This window comes from Citrus clementina, unplaced genomic scaffold (assembly GCF_000493195.1).
Source record: "Citrus clementina cultivar Clemenules unplaced genomic scaffold, Citrus_clementina_v1.0 scaffold_5, whole genome shotgun sequence".
NCBI lineage: Eukaryota > Viridiplantae > Streptophyta > Magnoliopsida > Sapindales > Rutaceae > Citrus > Citrus x clementina.
Genome location: NW_006262201.1, coordinates 35,723,357 through 35,741,847, shown reverse-complemented (window position 1 = coordinate 35,741,847; position 18,491 = coordinate 35,723,357). Strand labels below are relative to the sequence as shown.

The window sequence follows — 18,491 nt, the reverse complement described above, 5'->3', positions numbered from 1 at the left end:
TTATTAATTTAATATTATAAATAATTTTATTTTATTAATTTAATAAATGATTTAAGAAACTTAACAAAATAAATAAACTTATTTATTTAATATAAAAATACAAATTGCCATCGAACCTCCACCGACCGTCGCCGAAAAGTCATTGGACCTCCATCGAATGTTGCCGAAAAGTCATCAAAACTCCATCAGAGCATTGCCGGAAAGTCACCGAACCACCGCCGATTGCCATCGGACTACTATTTTATTTTATTTTTTATATATATTAAATTCGATTTTATTACTAATATAAATAGTTTAATATTTAAAGTAAAGAATAAATTTGTTTAAAGAAAAAAATTATAATTCTTTTCCTTATCAAATTTTATATCAAACAAAACAATGAAATCTAATTTCACTACTCTCCTCCACTCCTTTCTTCTCATTTTCCTTCCATTCCACTCTTTTCCTCTCCTCCCCTTTCTTCAAACCAAACATGGCCTAAAAGAAATTTTTTATCCTACTTCAACAAAAGAATTTTAATCGAAATAACAGGAGCTACACATACAAGTGCATATGGACAATTTATATAAAGGACATAAAATGTTGCAAGGAGATAACCAATGAAAAATGATTTTGAATTGCACTCAGAATTGCTTAAAGAGGAAGAAATATTTACAAGACAAATTTTATGACACAACAATCAATGGAGATCCTGCAACACCCAAAGAATAGCAATAACATTACACAAATGGTGAAAGACCGAGCTGCATTGGCAGTCAAGCATGATACAACATTGCATCTCAAGTCCCAACACAACTACTATCCACCAAGCTACACAAGTGAATCAGAGAAGCTTTGATATAACATGGCAAGAAGTCCAGAAGGCTTTAGAGGCAGCCCTAAGAATAACGGGGTTCTGATATATCCTGTTAGGAATGCACAATGGAAAAATAAAGGGATAAGTAAAATATAAGTAGAGAAGACTGGAAAAGAAAAATGTGAAGTAAAGGAAGCTGAACCGTTGACAAAAAGTAAATCTGAAAGAGTTACAGAAATGAGTCAAATGACATTTCATTCACTATAACCAGACTTGCACCCCAAAGAAGAACAATAAAACAGAATAATGCAGGAAAAATAAAGCAAGCCAATTAGTTTCTTGAACTGCCTACCCAACAGCAGTTGCCCCCCAGGAAGCCACATTATAAATGACTTTGCTTCCGTCCCATGCTTTCCGAAGCTTTCCTTTTCTCTTCTTCACAGAGAAAGTCTTGCTTAAGGCTGAAATGATCCAACATAAAATGTTCAGAATGCTTAGCAAAACTACTGAGAACAAAACTTGTTCCAGTTAATGCATGAAGCTTGTTTGAAAAAGAAATACCGCAAGCTATTTAGTAAAAATTTCTCTTGAAACCTTTTTGAAAGACATCGCCATCAAATATAAGTGCAAGTTAACCTTACTGGGACAAAGCAAAACTCACCTTCCTGAAGTTGATTGGGGGTCAAATTCTGCAAACAAACAGCAAATTAGATGCTTCACCTCAAAGGTCTATAAATCTAAGTTATGCCAAAGGCAAGCCAAAACTTAAGGGTATTACACTGGGTAACCAGACAATATTTGCCACTCCATGAAAAAGTATCAGTTACCAATTAATCAAAAACCTTTTATGTGTAGTAAAATAAAACTGAATCCAATAGCAGTTAAAAAACAGAGCAGTCTAGAAAGTTTGCAGGTGTTATGATGGGCACTTACAAACCAACCTAACTGATCACAATTTCTACTCCAACCTAAACCCATTATATGCATGCTATTGCTTTCGGATGCAGAGCAAAAAATCTTAAGCATGATAGTTACATGAGGTTATGACTATATAAAACCGTGAAGAGGCAAAATACAACATCAGCAGTGTTTGACGATAGCTCATCCCAGTAAAGTTTACAGGCCTACAGCATACATGTATATCTATATAGCTATGTTCTGTACAGCAAGGAGATCATAGTTCAATCAGAAAATTAGGTGGTGACTACAATAATCATTTTAGGTACAAAATCCATTTGATTTTGAGAACTTCAGAAATTTAATGAAGGGTGGTGGGAAAATTCCTTACCTTGGCCTGTTTAAGTGACAACAAATACGCAGCCATGAAGCATGCAATACCATCTACTATATCTTCTTCACTCACAAGGACATAATCTTCTCGATCCAAATCGATATTTCCACTTTCCCAGAGATCATTATCACTGACCATGTCCCATGAACTACCTTCTTCTGGCACCAAAGAGTAGTTTTAATGCTGTTAAGATATGAAGAGCAAGGAAAAGTTATTCACAGGGTCTATTCTGAATGCATACCAATATTATTTGGTGGACCTGACAGCTGTGCATACTCCAACTTATCGAGGAAGTCAGGGCATTCAACTCTAGATCTCAGAAGATCGCAAAGCTGCATCAAGGAAAAAGTGGAGACAACACAAAAAATATGATTATATTTTCAAAAGCTTATAAAGTTAAACATATGCCATCTTACAAAGTCAAATCCAATATATGTTATCAAATTTAAAATTTGGAAAGCTTAGATCAAATAACTTTGGATTTTATTCATATCACTTATCATATATCATCAGAAACTAAGTCCTCATGGTAGGCTGGCAAGGGCTTATCAGTTATCCAGCCACATGCCAAAAAAAACAATTACTTAGCTAAGAAAATTCAGCAGACAAAACATCCACAACATAACCACAAGCAATAGCAACACCATAACGAGCGGAATACTGTTTATATAAAAATCAAACCGATTGAAAGCTTCAGTGAACACAAACAGCAAAAATTCAAGCAAAATTAAGCTTTCAAAATCACGTCCAGTTGTGTTCAGCAGTTAAATTGAACAATTTTCCAGAATCCAAACAACTAGCGCAAAATTAACACAAAAAAGAAGAAGCTTCGTTCGGTACCTCATCGGCTTCTCGATCGATGCGCTGATTAGACGACCCTTCGCGGCTCGTCTCTTCATCGGACATCACGGCGCCGACATCGTTATCGTCTTCGTCGAAACCGTTACTGAGCAATTCAAGAGCTCTCTGGCACTGCTGGAGGACAGCCTCTAAAGTCTTCCTTTTCACGCGAACTTTCTCTTTCTCTTCGTCTCTCTTCCTCTCGACGTCCAACGACAACGCACTCGACTTGGACACCTCGATTTCCATAGCAAACCCTAGAAGTTTAAAATCCCAGTCAATTCTTATTCGATTATTAAATTCGTCCTTGAATTTCAATGTATCAAGAATAAAAAATCGTCGAAATCGATCTGGCTGGTGTTTGTTTTGAATTTTGACATGTGCTTCGGTTGTGCTGCTTGTTTGTGTTGTGTGTCTAAATTGGCAAAATAAGAGGAAAGAAAAATGCACGAGGAAAACCGAAAAGCGGGCCAAAAGCCGCCATAGGCTTTTAGCTACATGATGGCTTTGAGGTCTACAGGTCTAATTACTTTGGCTTTGCGGTTTCTCTCAATTACACGCCACTGCAAATTGATCTTTGTCCATCAGCCTTATTTCGAATACCTATGTACTTTATTACGTTTACAGTTATGACTTTGTTTTTATCTGCAGTCGCTGGAACATGCCAGCACGGTACAATTCTGCTAACCACGTGTTGACTTGATTAATAATCATTGAGGGGCGCTGATATTTTTGAAATTTTTAGAATACACAACAAAAATTCATTAGGTAACTGTTGTCGTGTTATGTGACGTTTTAGTTATTTATCTCTTTTTTTCTTAAATTTTGTCTTAATCTTAATAGGAATGCTGATTTGAATTACATGAGATTATTACTTATGTTATAATTCAGATTTTTATTCTCTTTTATATTTGAGATATATCTATTCTATTCATATTTTAAGAAGGAGATTTTTTTTTTCATTCAATTATGTTATGTAATTAAAGAAAGAATTAAGTCACACAATGCTTTGTGAGGACTCAATCCAACCCCGTTAATTGTGAGAGTAGGCTCTGACCACTCAGACAAAGGTCAAGTGATTAATTTTAATAGGAATTTCAACTTGTGATATCTTAATTATCCAACAAATTCAGTTCAAAATCAACTTTTATGTAAGGAGAAATTTCATTTCCACGACATATGGAGACATTTAAACCTTAATCTCAGTGATGAGGTTAAAAAATGCTGATTACTACACTGTTAATTTTTTTTTTTGTATTTTACATTAATTTTACATTTTTATTAATAAAATCCCTCTTCGAAATTCACTTTTACTTATATTATTATTATTATTATTGAAAAACTATTCACCGAGTAAAATTGCATTAGTGTTGCAAATCAGAGTACAGTGATCCAACTCCCGAGCCCGAAGAGACGTTTAGACTAGATGTGGCTAGAAGCTCCTTCGGGCTTCAACTTGGACCAGCTTCAATTGGGCTAGAATTCATATCCAGTTAAAGTTTTAAATTAGGCCTAAACTTGATCCACTATTGACATTGAGTTGGGCTAAAAATTCCACTCTACCCGAAGTCGTTTAGACGACAGGTCCTGCATTCCTGTTCACTTATTCACATTGGTGAAAATATTGCGCGCAATCATCGCAACAAATGCATGAGAATCAGCGTCTTGGACGATGAAAAACAGATTATGGTGTATACTTGAAGACTTGGCTGGCTAGACACGTTATTCAAAATTACTCACGGAACCGATATTGATGACGCATAACTTCAGGAACTACCAGCAGTTAAAAAGGCAATTATGCGAAACACTTTTCAGTAGAGAACAAGGGGACAATTTCTTAATGATGCGGTTTGGCTTTTTATTTTTCCATTCATTTCCCCCATCAAGGGCACTAATTGTGAAAAAGTCAGCTGGTGCAAAGACATCCACCAATTCAATATTTCGAAATGCGCTCGTGCTTCTTCAAGCTTTACCTAAATTCTTTATTGCCGCCACGTCAGCCTTCACAATTATTCTCTTCTTTGTGATATTTGCCAACAATATGATTGGCTCTAAATTTGTGCGATATAAACAAAAAAAACAAAAAAAATGAAATCCAACCCCAAACCAACATTTTTTGTAAATACCACCATTAGTATTTAATGACAGTATTTATTAATTCCCTACCATTTGGCATTTAGGTAAGGGTTTTAACATTGCTGTTTTAATATTTGCTGAGGTGGAAAACGGAAACCATAATTATATTCTATTCTATAATAAAAGGGTCCCACGCGAAATCTGAGATTGGTGATGCATCATGTAACAGATGGAAGCCACGTCTGTAAAGGACCAATCCACGTACAGACAACTACCAATTGTAAGAAAGAGGACAGTGATATAACTGAAATTACCAGAAATGCCAATTTTCCAAATTTTCCCTCCAACACATAGTATTTTCGCGGAGAGCTGCAATCACGGTCGACGTGTACAAGTGGAAGGACCCGTTCTATTTGGGCCTTTTTCGCTTGACCAGCGGGTTTCCGTTGTGTGCAAAGATTTCTGCGCAACACACAAAAAAGCGAAAACAATTAATCCAAAAAAAAAAAAAACACACTCTCTCCTGTTAACCTTTACGCTTCCTCATTTTTTTTTTTCTCCCAAATCAAAACCATTATTTTTATTTTATTTTTTTATTTTCATTCAAGGTACCTTCAGCTTCAACTTCCCGTCATTTGTTTTTTCGTTTGATCTTTGGCATTGGGGTGTTTCTCTGATTCGTGTGTAATTGTTGCAGACGCCGGTGATCTTGTGATCGGGATATGGTCAGTAAAAGCACCGAATGGTCTCAGGCGAAAAAATCTGTCAGTATTTTTATTTTTATTCTTCTTTTTTTTTTGTGAATGTGAGTGCTTAAAATATGAATATAAATAAGTAATTATTTATTTATGTTTGTTTTTAGGGAGATGCAGGCACTCCTCCTATGGCTACTAATCCGCCTGGCGGCCCGCCATCTGGCCAGCCTCCCGGTCCGCCACCCGGCCCGAATGATCATCGCATTACTCGTGCTGGAAATGCCGTAATTCCTTTTCCTTTTTAATTAATTTCTAAAAAAGCATTTGAGTCTTGCCTCTAATTGTATTTGATTCGAGATGCCAGTAACATTGTTAACAATTTGCTTGATGAAATTATCATTATTCATGAAATTGCTTCTTCAAGAGTATGATTTATGCCTTTAGTTGATACATTACTGCTTGATTTTGCCAAATTCTAATCGAAATACTCATGCAGGTTTTCAAAAGTGGACCACTCTTTATATCATCTAAAGGTGTGTTTTTACTTCTTTGGGTTGTAGTTTAAATTAGACTGAATCATAGAAAAATTCATAGTCAATAAGCGTTGCACTGTTGTGATCCATCTTTTCAAAATTTTGACTATTTTTATTTTAGTTTGTTTTCCGGCAAAGCAGCTATTTGTCTATTTGCAAATGTTTGTTTGAAATGAAATAGTTTGTTATTTAACTAGCAAAAATGATCTGACTTTTTTTTATGGAGTCTTTTTCTCCTGCATTTGTTGAGATTTTGTTATAATTCAGACTAGCAACTCCCTGTCTGAAAAACAAAAATTTACTCAACTTTATAGACAAAGAGTTGCATCGACAATGCATTGGAGTTGATAGTTTTTCTTTGTCTTGTAGCGACTCTCTGTATGCTGGTGCTGATTTTCGAAAATTGTAAATGTCCAGTCACGAGAACTCGCTGTTTCTATTTAATAAAATATTTTCTTTTTCTAAGTGATGGTCCAATGTTATTATGTTTAGAGGAATCCTGTGCTTGGGGATAGTATCTGTGTGGCACAATTTTTCAAGGGCTTGATATTAACATTTCATTTCAAAATCTTCCTTTTTATCATATTTACTTTTAATAGGAATTGGATGGACATCCTGGAAGAAGAGATGGTTTATCTTAACTCATACTTCTCTGGTTTTCTTCAGAAGTGATCCAGTAAGTACTTGCATTGTGGCAGATAGTCTCGTCTTTTTTTTTTTTTTTTAAATAATGTGGAGTTAATGTTAAACTGATATCATGAAAGCTCATAGAACGATCGTTCAATTGTCATAAGATGTCGATCTCTGTTTGGTTTTCTCAAACATAATTTATATGAGAATGAAAGGAAACAATTCTGATCCTCCCAATTCTTATTGGGTTAAACTTAATGTTGATGGTTGGGAAGAAAAATATGCTTCATTTTTTCTCGTTTTCTTAGATACTTCAGGCCATTTCAAAATAGCCTAAATTATATGGAGTAGTAAGATTTTTATGTATTTCTGACATGACGAGAGGATTTGGATTAGTACAAAACTTGTATGAGTTCTGTTGGTTTTATTTATATTCAGGGTATATAATTTTGTTACCTTACCCCACCTTTTCCTCCCTTCAATGCTCATTGCATTATTAAGATTTTGAAAATTCATCTGCTGCTGCTGTTGTTTTACTTTTCAGAGTGCTATTCCTCAAAAGGGGAGTGAAGTCAATTTGACCCTTGGTGGTATTGACCTCAACAATTCAGGCAGGTTGGCTTGCTTTTTGAAATTATTCTGGCGTTCTTCATGCAGTTGTTACCGTGAGGGAAGTTAGAGAGGTTAACTAACCGTGTAACTCTACCTTGGAAAATTTCTAGTGTGGTTGTCAAAGCAGATAAAAAACTCTTGACAGTACTATTTCCTGATGGTCGTGATGGACGAGCCTTCACACTCAAGGTGCTTCCTTCTTCCTTTTCCCCTCTCGTTTTTGGTCATTTTGATATTACATTTTCCACCATTGTGTAGCACATTTTTCCTATTTATTATTATTCATCCCATGGGACGTTAGTGTTCTTCATTAATATGCATTCTTTTATTTTTTATTCGCTAAAGAGGAAAATATCATTGACAGTATGAAGTATTGAAATCAATTATGAAACAATAGAAACTTCAATATCAGTAATTGAGACCAAACTACTCCTGATCAAGATTAGTTTCAACAGAATTTGGAACTTGATGATCACCTAAAGACTACTAAAATGTGCCTGAAATAGAAATTGAAACTTTTTCAGTATCGAGGACTTTCAAATTGATTCCTATGTGAATAATATCTCTTTGCAATTGGAACTTTTGTTATGAGTCAGTGGTGAAAGTTGCATTAATATTGCAAGTGAATGAATGCCGGCCATCTTTATCTACAAGGTGTGGGGGCCATGATGCATCGTTTTACTGTGTGAAACATTACAAGTGCAAACTTTACAAATTTAAAATTCTTGCAGTAAAAGTGAGCTTCTCTGATCTTAAACTTCAATCCTTTGCAATTCACTACTGACTGATTTTTTTTTTTTTAAATATTTTAATTACCGGTGATAAAGGCTGAGTCTTTGGAGGATTTATATGACTGGAAGACTGCTCTGGAAAACGCTTTGGCACAAGCACCAAGTACTGGTTCTGCAACTGGGCAAAATGGCATCCTCAAGAATGATAAGGCTGAGGCAGCTAATGGCTCTGTGGAACAGTGTATGGTCTTCTTTTTTCACATCTAAATTACATACATTTTTCAACAGGTTTTCTGTGCCTCTCTGATTTTCGAGTGCTATTCATGGCTGGTTTATTTTTATCAAATTCCATTTTTCCCCCTTTTAAATGGTATGGTTGCGACATGGGTTCTTCAATGATGTCATTCAATTAGTCCTTTGAATTGGATTACTTGTTTGCTGTGGTTTTTTACTCCAATCATTAACAAATTGATTTTCCTATGCGTTTCTCTTGCAGTGAAAGAAAAACCTGTGAAATTCCCGGTCATTGGTAGACCAATTTTACTTGCTTTAGAAGATGTTGATGGAACTCCATCGTTTTTGGAAAAAGCTATTAGGTTCATAGAAGAGCATGGTGAGTTTTTCTTTTTCTATGCAGTCTAATATGCTGCTATTTTAACATGTTACTCACTGAACTAGACCGCTTATTTATGAATATGATCCGTGATTAATATTATAAGTATTTTCCTTATTTTTCCAGTAGATACGTGTATTTTATGCTTGAAAGAGCGAGTGGGCATCATTAAAGGCACTATAACTCAATTTTTTATTGTACCATTTTATAAGCTATTATATTGTAATGGATGAATTATTGTTGATCCGACATTCTTCCTTCTTTAATGAATATTAAAGACTAGAAGGAATTTAAACCTCCAAAAATTTCTACAACTTGTTCACATCTCTGGGTTTGTTGCTACGGGATGCATTGATATTTAACTTTTTGATAGGATTCACATAGAATCATTCGGGTTTGTAAAATTCACTTAATCGAGTTTCCATGCAGAACCTGGGAGAAACTGATTATGGAAACCTTTACATTGATTTAAAGGGTTATTAAGATGTTGGTCACATAATTGTTGCGGAGTACATATACAATAATTTTGCATTGTCTTGGTTGAACTATTGCTATGCTGAAGGCTAATATTTGGGAATGATCTAGCAATCAAGAAGTTGAAACTGTATTTTCTCATTTTCATTGAAGAATCTTTGAGGAGAGTATCACAATCATTCCAACTTCAAACCTGGGTGTTATTTTTTCTGGCTGTAATATCTAATTGTGAAGGAACTAGGCCATTGTGACCTGAAGAAAATTCACTTCTACTATAGTGATTTTATTTATTCTTTCTTTCAAATATATGAATCTGATCGGTTGAAACTAAAACAACAGGAGTCCAGGTAGAAGGCATCTTAAGACAAGCTGCATATGTTGATGATGTTCACCGCAGAATTCGGGAATTTGAGCAGGGTTTGTTCAGTTCTGCTGTGTTCCTTTACTAGTTCTGAAATCTTCTCTTTATCTCCATATATACAATCGGTTTTGTCCTTTTGTCAAATTTCCAAATGTTTTGTTTTGATTTGCTGGCCTTTTAGTTAATTGTTATATAAATACTACATCACATACAGAGTTGCGATAGTTCTGTAAGCTATATTATGGTGTGGTATTTATATTGTCACCCTCATTCCTTACGTAGTTAACATAGAAGTAAAATTATCTATGGTAGTTCTGCATCAGAAATATTTCTGTTTCGAGTCATTCCGCTGCATCCTAAAGTTTCTGGGTTATGCATTCTGATTCAGGAAAAACTGAATTTTCTCCTGAGGAGGATGCACATATCATTGCTGATTGTGTCAAGGTATCTACTCTTCAGTTACTACAATATATTGATTTCTTCTTGTTGGTTGCAGCATATTGTGCATTAGTATTTATTGACCTTAATGCAATTTTCTAGTATGTCATTCGGGAACTGCCCTCCTCCCCGGTACCTGCATCATGCTGTAATGCCCTGCTAGAAGCACGTCGTAAGTCTGCTGTAATATTCATTTGTTTGTTTGAATTTCTTCAATTAATTACTGTATAAGTTGGCAATAATAGTGAACAAACAACTATTGAAATGTGATGGATTGTTAATATAGTGTTTTATGGAGATTATTTTACAAATACCACATGCAGAGCTTACGCGTACATACAATCTGAAATAGAATTGCATGGTCTGATCCTGCAGAGAACTTTCGTCTACCACTTCAAATAGACACTATTAAGTTAAAATAAGCAGAAATTTAGGTGTTCTGGGCTTTAAATTCTTGAAATGTCTGAAATTATGGTTAACAATGTAAATTATCTTCCAAAGTTCTCCGTGACTTGTTTGCTTTATTCTTATTTGTTTACAATTAAAATCTGCTTGTATATATATTTTGCTCTTTAGTAGCAATATATCTATAGAAACAAATACTCTGCAGATCAGAGCCAAAACTAAATGCATTTAAATGTATACTTTTATTGTTGAACAATGTGCAAATATTTGAAGCCTTATACATAGTTTAAATCTGAAAATTTGGGAAATGTGCTGTGCTGGTTTCAGGTTTAGTGGGGAACTTCTAGTCCTTGAAATTTTAATGTTTGTACACTGTAGGTTGTTAAGCAGGGTATACCTTGTGATATTCAACTTGATATTACCACAGATAAAGACTTTATACCCTGTAGTTCTTATGTTGCTTATGAAATTATATTATTTTGCCTATGAACACCCTTTTGTTCTTTAACCTACATACAAACACCTTTCAAATCATTAACATCTAAGATTTTGCATTTTTGATCCAAATGTACATCATTTATGATCTGATCATCCCCTTCACAATGGGAGTCTTAAGACTCCAAGTTCCTAAAGAAAGTATGCCTTTGATAAGTATTGTAGGAAACACCAGGTTCTGGGCTAGCCAAAGGTCTTGCTTTACACTGTGTTACTAGATCACTCAATTGCACGACAAATTTCAAAAGCAACCAAATGTGGAATTTTTTGTTACTGTTTAAGAATCAAAATCGTTAAGTTCTCCTGGGCTGAATTACAGCATCTTTTATAGTAGAAATTACTATGTTATGCAGTATTGTGTACTTTCATGGTATTTTTATTTATTATTTTGCTAATTAGTCTACAACCGTTAGGAACTGATCGAGGCAGTAGAGTCAGTGCCATGCGTACTGCAATATTGGAAACATTCCCTGAGCCAAATCGTAAATTGCTGCAGAGGTAGTTGTTTCATTAGTTTTATGAGGTTATGTTTTGCTCTCTGTGTTTTAATAAGAGGCCTAATTAATCTTTTTCTTCAGTTCTATTGCATAACTCTGGTCAAGATCTTGTCTGAATTATTTGGTTTATCTTATTATCTACTCCATGACAAATTCTGTTTATTGAATTAAAAAATAGTAAGTAAATTCTTTAAAGCTGCAGAAACTGCTTAGTAATGCAAAACTGTTCAAGCAGTAAAATTATCCTTTGATTATTTATTTTTTAAATTAAGACTGGAATCAGGTTAATCTTTTCTTGATTTCATTTCTGTTGAGTAATCAAGTTGGGCAGAAATTTCTTTTCTTTTCTTGTTCGTATTGATCTGTTTTCACGCTCTGATTTGGCAACCAGTTGCATTGCTCCACATTTTAATCCATTTATTTCTTTCTTTATGTTTAGAATACTTATGATGATGCAAACTGTTGCTTCTTCCAAAAATCAAAATCGAATGAGCACTTCAGCAGTGGCGGCTTGCATGGCACCTCTACTTCTTCGTCCCCTTCTAGCTGGTGAATGTGAGATTGAAACTGATTTCAATGTGGGTGGTGACGGTTCTGCTCAGCTTCTGCAAGCAGCAGCTGCAGCAAATCATGCTCAAGCCATTGTCATAACATTGCTGGAGGAATATGATAAGATATTTGGGGTAAGCTGTAATGATTTCTTTTCTGTTAAAACTTGGGTGATGCATATTTCCCGCAGTTTGTCTTGTACTTAGACATTTTCTCTGGGGATATTGTCAACTGCATGAACTTTTTTGGAGTCTAAATCAGTTGCAATGGATCTAATTCATTTTTTTCTTTCTAAATTTGAATCCCATAAATCATAAGTGATTAAGAGCCACTTCACTGATTGAATTTTAATTACTAATTCTGCTTATAGAACCTTAAGTTTGACTCCTCAAAATGTCTCTATTTATGTCTGTTTATTACCATGTTAATATGATCTTACCTTATCAGCAGGAACAAGAAATATGGGGGTTTTTCTTTATCAGTAAAGCAAAATACAAGATGGATTAAACCAATAAAAACTTTGATTTATATGGTATAACTGAAATAATTTATTGCTTTAAAATATGATGACAAACGTGAAAATTAAAAATATTAAGTGCACTTCTTTCCATTCTCTTATGTTGATTATTTTAGCTACTTAGCTTTAACTTAGAGAGTTTATACTTTATTAAGTAGCTTTGTGTTTTCAGGAAGGTTCTGCATCCCCTGAAGAATTGTACTCAGAATCAGAACTAAGTGGAAGTGGAACTGAAGAGGCTACTGATGATGATGAGTCCTATGAAGACGATGATCAGGATGGTGCAACGCCGGAGTCAGATGCATATACAGATGATGATCTTGATAACGCATCAAGTAGATCTTGCAGTGAGAGCGGTGAATCTGGAGATAGTGTTGTGTATAAGGATAAGGTTTGTTACCGTACACTCTTATCATGGTCATCTTTGCTTCTAAACATGATATTGTGGTTGTATATTTCCTAGGATGGTTAAAACCATTTATATACATCATGCTAGATTTCTCTTTGATGCTCAGGATGAGTAATTGATTCCTCATGTTCCTAGGCTGTTTGATTGATATTTGGTTATGATTTGTTCTACATCTTTGTGGTTATGTTGGTAGAGTGCATATTTCCTCTTTGCAGGATCATATTGGATTTCAAGTCATTTACGGAATTTGATACTGTCCCTTGATTCTGACAAAATATCATACCTAAAATTTTGAGTTATCTTATTTTGTAGGTAACATAAGCACCTGTCAGTCTTAGACGCTAAAGTCCTTCTTCTGGCTTCTGAACCTTAGCTGGACAAATCATGGTTCTCTTTTAAAAACACTAGTTCTGTCTGCTCATAGGACAAATATCTTGCGGAGCATTACTGTTATTATTATCAACTTAACAATATTTACTTGAAGTCTTTATTCTTCCTTGTCATTGTTTTTGGGTCCAGATGATGAACCTACCTTAGTTCATATACTACTAAATTGTTTGATCATATTTTGCTTGCGAGATTACAAATAAACTCTGTTATATAAACATTTTAGTTATTAGAATGTTATTGATCTAATTTTGGCTTCATGAAACATTAGAGGTTTAAGGCTTTGAATTAGTTTGTACTCTAATTTGATTGGACAACATAAGCACCATAGTTCTCTGGAAGGGTTAGCTATAATTAGGCTCTGATTTAGGCTATCAGCCGCCTTTTCTTTTTTCTTCTTTGGATGGACTGCCACAATGTCCATAGAACCGAACCCAACACAGTATTACTCTGCTATTCTCTTTTTCCCTCAATTTTGTGATTTTTATATGTAATTTAATCTTCTGTATGGTTAGTGATGCAGATTTTATTCACTGTTTTTGGACTTCTATAACTATATTTTATCCCCATTTGTATGCACGTGTTGGCATTTGCTACAGTATGTGCAATTTTGTTTTCTTCTTTCACTGTGACAGTTGTTTACTTCTTTCAGAAAAATATAGCACCATTTTTATACTATGTGCTAAAGATGCAGGATGTTGGAGTGGGCTCGAAGTCTCCTGAAAGAAATGACAATTCTGAAATCAATCAGAACCCATCATCAACTTCGCATGAAAAGGCATTGCCGCAAAATGAGGATGTAAAAGATAGTAAAAATATTCAGAATCAGAGTGAAAATAACTCCTCAAGGCAGGTTAATGAATCTGCTGAACTATTAGTAGATGTATCTTCAGGAACAAGTTCAGAGTTCAAGTTAAATTGTCAAAGTCCAAAGTCATGCTTGGAGAAATCTTCACCAGTCTCAAATGAATCAGTCTATGGTTCTAAACGTCCCACTGTTTGGGGACGAACTGCTGTGAGTACAAGTTTTTTGAACTCATGATTTGGCTCTCTCATTTGGGTTTCTATCATTAGTTCTTTACTTCAAGAGAAAAATGGTTTTCCATTGTGTTAATTCTCTTTCTTGGAAAAGGGAGTTTGAAACTTCCAAATCTCTAGTTTTTAATTTCTTATCATCTGTGTGTATCTTGTATCAATTTAGTCACATACATATATTATTTCTCTTTTCCACCATTTCAGGCGAGAAAGAACCTTTCCATGGAATCCATTGATGGTCCCTCCGATAACGAGTAAGTGATATAATATCTCGTGTGAGAGCAATTATATACATCAGCCTTTTTTATATTTTTGTGGTTCCTGCAATTTTTTTTTTCTCAGTGTCTTCTGATTCAAGATGTTACACTAAATGCAATGCTACTCATTTGAAATTATGTCTACAGATAAAGTTTCATTTTCATGACATTCAAATTGATTTTTGAACTTGAACCTACAAGAGCTACTGATAAAGCCATTTTGGACTTGAATCTACAAGAGATGAACTTATAATGTGGGAAGACACAACTTTGCCCTTTAGTTGAACATGCACAATATGTTTTTCCTAGGTTGAACAATTGCATTTCGGATTTTATCCAGAATTTGTTACTGCTAACTTTTGTACTTCTTAATTCTTATGATCTATGCATCTGAGCTTTGGCCCATCTGTAGGGTTGAAATCCAGAGGCTTGAGGACACTAAATCTGACCTGCAAAGAAAAATTGCAGATGAGGTAGAGACTATATGTCTCCTCGTGGATATCCTGTATGGATTGGATTTTCAATGTTTTCATATAAATGTTCTGCTATAGGTGAAAGGAAATGAGATTCTGGAAGCCAGTCTGGAAAGCCGAAAGAAGGCCTTGCATGAGCGCCGTCTTGCTCTTGAGAATGATGTATGTTTCATTTTGGTTGATCATTTGAGTATTTTGCCTTGGCATATGTGCTTTTCACTGGTTTGATGGTGCTGTGGGTTGAATATCAATGGTAAAAACTAATAAACAGTAAGGCCCTTGATGAAGCACAGGAAATGATGCCATGAAATTTAACCACCATATTGGTGCTTGAAATTTGGTATATATTATTGCTTTTGTATGAACTTGTTAAGGGAGGTTAACTAAAACAGAAGGAGTTAATTGTATTTACAGGTGGCTAGACTAAAGGATCAGTTACAAAAGGAGAGAGATAAGAGGACAGCTATGGAAGCAGGACTTGGTGAATTTAACGGTTCCTTTCCTATTCCAGATACAATTGATGAAAAGGTTAGTCTTCCTCCCACTAACTGATCTAATTGGTCTCAATTATGCATATAAAAATTTTAACATGCAAAATTGTTTAAAGACAAAGGTAGAGCTCGGTGAAATAGCTCAGGCAGAGACAGACATTATTAATTTAAAGCAGAAGGCAAAGGATCTTCGAGTGCAGCTTAGCGAACAGCTTGAAAAAAATGATGGTTTTGTAGGTGATTCAAGCAATCAGCTCCATCAAACATCAACAAAACTGTATGCTCTTGATTATTTTTATTTTTTCTTCTATCACTGCATCTTCTTATGCTGAGACTTTTTCATAGAATTGTTCTTAATTTTAGGTCACCCCAAGTAAGTTTTAAGTCTGAAACTGAAGATACTATTGAGTCTTACATGTTTACTCAACATTTGTGCACAAAGCCATAGTTTGTGCTTCAAAACAAGTAATTCGGAGATGGAAAAGTCATCTACTTTGGAATTTTTACGAAGAGTGTGTCCTCACATTTAATGTCCTTTTATCTGTTGATTCAGTTTATTTATTTATTTATTTTTCGGATCACAGAAAGGACAAACAGAGGGATAATGAAGCTGCTACTGAAAGGTTGAGAATCAAGGTCAGTTAATATAAGGATGCTAACATAAGTTGGTATTTGAGGCATATTGTTGACAAAATAGTTGAATGTTTGGTTTAATTTGAGAGTGAGTTCGGAGATAAGGGTGCCAAAGCATTGTTTTTTCACCATCAATCTCTTGTGTTTATTGGCATTGAAGACTGCACATGCAAGTTCCAAAAAACAATTTGTTTCTTTCTCAAACATTATTTAAACAAATAATATTATCTACTGGTAATCCAACGACCCAGAGTTTTTTACTTTTTTAGATTCTGGCAAAGGAACTGTAGACTTTATGCCTTGAATATGATTCGAAGAATAAGCCAGTAGTTGAATGTTTGATTCGGAGAATAAGCCATGTTCAGAAGAGGTCTTTTCAAGGTTGACTTGGGTATATAATATGAGATTTATCCATTTGATTGGATTATGAGTCTCAGGCTTATAGTATAATATGATATATATTAAGCATCAAGCTCATGCTGTTTTTAAATCTCTATCATCTTTTGCATTGAACCTCAAGGTTTTGGTACAGCAGGAAGTAAATAAAGATGGAGCAGCAGAAAGTGACAATGAGAAAAAGCAGGAATCATTATCATTTCCAAATAAGCTTCCACCTCAAAACCAGCAGGTGGATTCAATGCATACTGTTACCTCCAGGTCCACTGCTCCAATAAATTCTAGGAAATCTGGCACAAGGAGTGAGGTAGGTTTTACTGAGTTTGAATATTTAGTCAGTTTAGTTGAGGTAATAGTAGTTGAATGAACCCAAGACTGTTACAACTTTTTTCAGTTTTTACAGAGGGTGCTGGCGGGGTCTGGGGCACTGAATCAATAAAATCAGCTTATGATAAGACAAACATCTTGAGGAATATGTTTTTCTTATTATTTCACAACATTAATACTGATTTCATTTTATGGCTTGTTTAGAATATATGTTTCAAGTTGTAAACTGTTGGCATTGTTATTAACAGAAAAAGGGAGAAAAAAAATGTGTGTTATTATAACCTTTTTGGTTCAGGTGACTAATTTTATGTGGGCTGGGGACTTCTGAAATCTCATTGCCTACGGAATTGCTTAATGAGTTTGCTTAATTGATTCTACAAATTATGACTGTCATCTAGTGACCTCATTTTGTTAATTGTGCACCTCTCCAATTGTGTGCACCACAGGGAAGCAACCCCACTTCTTTTGCACTGACAAAGTTGACAACCCGATTGAACTTTCTGAAAGAACGACGAAGTCAGATAGCAAATGAGCTTATGGATAAAAGTCGAGGTTCCAGCCAAGGATCGGAACCCCAACAATCACTTCAGAATCAAGAAAAATCTCAAGCATCAGAGATTCAACCTGTTCCACAATCAGAAAAAGGTGGAGAATGTGAGAGCAGTCAATCAATCCAAAACTTGGACAAAGGAATTGGAAAAGAAGGTCAATCAGTACAAGATTCAGAAAAGTTCAGGAAATCAAATATATATTCTACCCATACCGAGGATGGAGGTCAAAGACCTGAAACCTCATGTCTGGACAGAGGAAAATCTGAAGGTCATATGTCCTATGAATCAGATAAAAGCCAAAGATTAGATGGTCAATCCCACAACATGCCCACTCGAACTTTCTCCAGATGATACCAGAGGCTTTTTATGATATCCCAGTCATTGTTTTGTGCACATCTGAGATTGGTTATGTTCACAACAATGTTCAACATTTGATCATGTGCGTAGGGGATGAGGAAATTTACAGCAAAGGAACCCAACAACATTGATTTCGATGCCAATAATGAAGGAGATGTCTTAAATCCTGAAACCCCCCTTTCCCTCCCCAGACAAGCATGGAATGTATAGATCAACTTCTTGATGTTAATGATGATTGTTGGATTATTTTATTTTATTTTATTTTATTTTTTCCCTAGTTTAGTGTCAAAGTAGTTTGTACAGTCATTTGCATTCTTATAATGCACAAATGCTATTGAGAATTTAAGAGAAGTTGCATCGCGCAACCCTGAGAAAGCCTCACAAATTCAGGCCTCTCTAACTCAAGCTTGAGACCATAGCAAATATGACATTTATCTCTTAGAATCCAAATTTTGTGGTCTGTTATGGAGAAATTCTGGAATATATTAAAAGTAGTACAATCAATTATAGATATGAAGTGTGTATTTAAATTTTATATACCCTTTAATTATCTGTTAATTCTTCAAATAAATATACATGTGTCATAATATTATTTATTTATTATATCTCAAAAATATTCTAA

General features: G+C 34.8%; 2 protein-coding genes across 7 annotated transcripts; one reads left to right on the top strand and one right to left on the bottom strand.

The window, feature by feature from the left end:
• Positions 1-593: 593 nt before the first annotated feature.
• On the bottom strand, positions 594-3,524 carry LOC18040865. 2 transcript variants are annotated; one of them, XM_024184541.1, is made up of 6 exons: positions 2,928-3,524; positions 2,329-2,419; positions 2,085-2,242; positions 1,458-1,485; positions 1,149-1,257; positions 594-905 (listed from the first exon to the last, which is right to left on the bottom strand). In XM_024184541.1, exons 1-6 carry the CDS (start codon positions 3,174-3,176, stop codon positions 824-826), a joined length of 717 nt encoding a protein of 238 aa, XP_024040309.1. In that variant the 5' UTR covers positions 3,177-3,524; the 3' UTR covers positions 594-823. The 2 variants fall into 2 exon arrangements, with proteins under 2 accessions (XP_024040309.1, XP_006433851.1); XM_006433788.2 differs by having other exon boundaries at positions 2,085-2,245; positions 2,928-3,523.
• A 1,854-nt stretch (positions 3,525-5,378) lies between these two features.
• LOC18040864 (rho GTPase-activating protein REN1) lies at positions 5,379-18,378 on the top strand. Of its 5 annotated transcripts, none has more exons than XM_024184696.1 (24): positions 5,379-5,611; positions 5,701-5,767; positions 5,866-5,982; positions 6,195-6,231; positions 6,831-6,907; positions 7,406-7,476; positions 7,584-7,662; positions 8,301-8,445; positions 8,701-8,817; positions 9,631-9,708; positions 10,041-10,096; positions 10,193-10,262; positions 11,404-11,488; positions 11,927-12,170; positions 12,726-12,944; positions 14,044-14,364; positions 14,589-14,638; positions 15,054-15,114; positions 15,193-15,276; positions 15,529-15,642; positions 15,722-15,882; positions 16,190-16,241; positions 16,759-16,941; positions 17,408-18,378. In XM_024184696.1, the coding sequence occupies exons 2-24, from the start codon at positions 5,726-5,728 to the stop codon at positions 17,861-17,863; spliced, it is 2,919 nt and encodes a 972-aa protein (XP_024040464.1). In that variant the 5' UTR covers positions 5,379-5,611; positions 5,701-5,725; the 3' UTR covers positions 17,864-18,378. The 5 variants fall into 5 exon arrangements, with proteins under 5 accessions (XP_024040464.1, XP_024040466.1, XP_024040465.1 ...); XM_024184698.1 differs by having other exon boundaries at positions 14,038-14,364; positions 16,774-16,941; XM_024184697.1 differs by having other exon boundaries at positions 14,038-14,364; positions 16,771-16,941.
• Positions 18,379-18,491: the final 113 nt, after the last annotated feature.

Coding starts and splice junctions, on each gene's coding strand:
- LOC18040865 (XM_006433788.2), bottom strand. CDS start 3,176: ATGGAAATCGAGGTGTCCAAGTCGAGTGCGTTGTCGTTGGACGTCGAG. Junction 1,258..1,457: donor CCCCAATCAACTTCAGGAAG/GTGAGTTTTGCT, acceptor GGATCATTTCAG/CCTTAAGCAAGACTTTCTCT. Junction 906..1,148: donor TGGGGGGCAACTGCTGTTGG/GTAGGCAGTTCA, acceptor CATTCCTAACAG/GATATATCAGAACCCCGTTA.
- LOC18040864 (XM_024184695.1), top strand. CDS start 5,726: ATGGTCAGTAAAAGCACCGAATGGTCTCAGGCGAAAAAATCT. Junction 9,709..10,040: donor AATTCGGGAATTTGAGCAGG/GTTTGTTCAGTT, acceptor ATTCTGATTCAG/GAAAAACTGAATTTTCTCCT. Junction 16,242..16,758: donor CTGAAAGGTTGAGAATCAAG/GTCAGTTAATAT, acceptor TTGAACCTCAAG/GTTTTGGTACAGCAGGAAGT.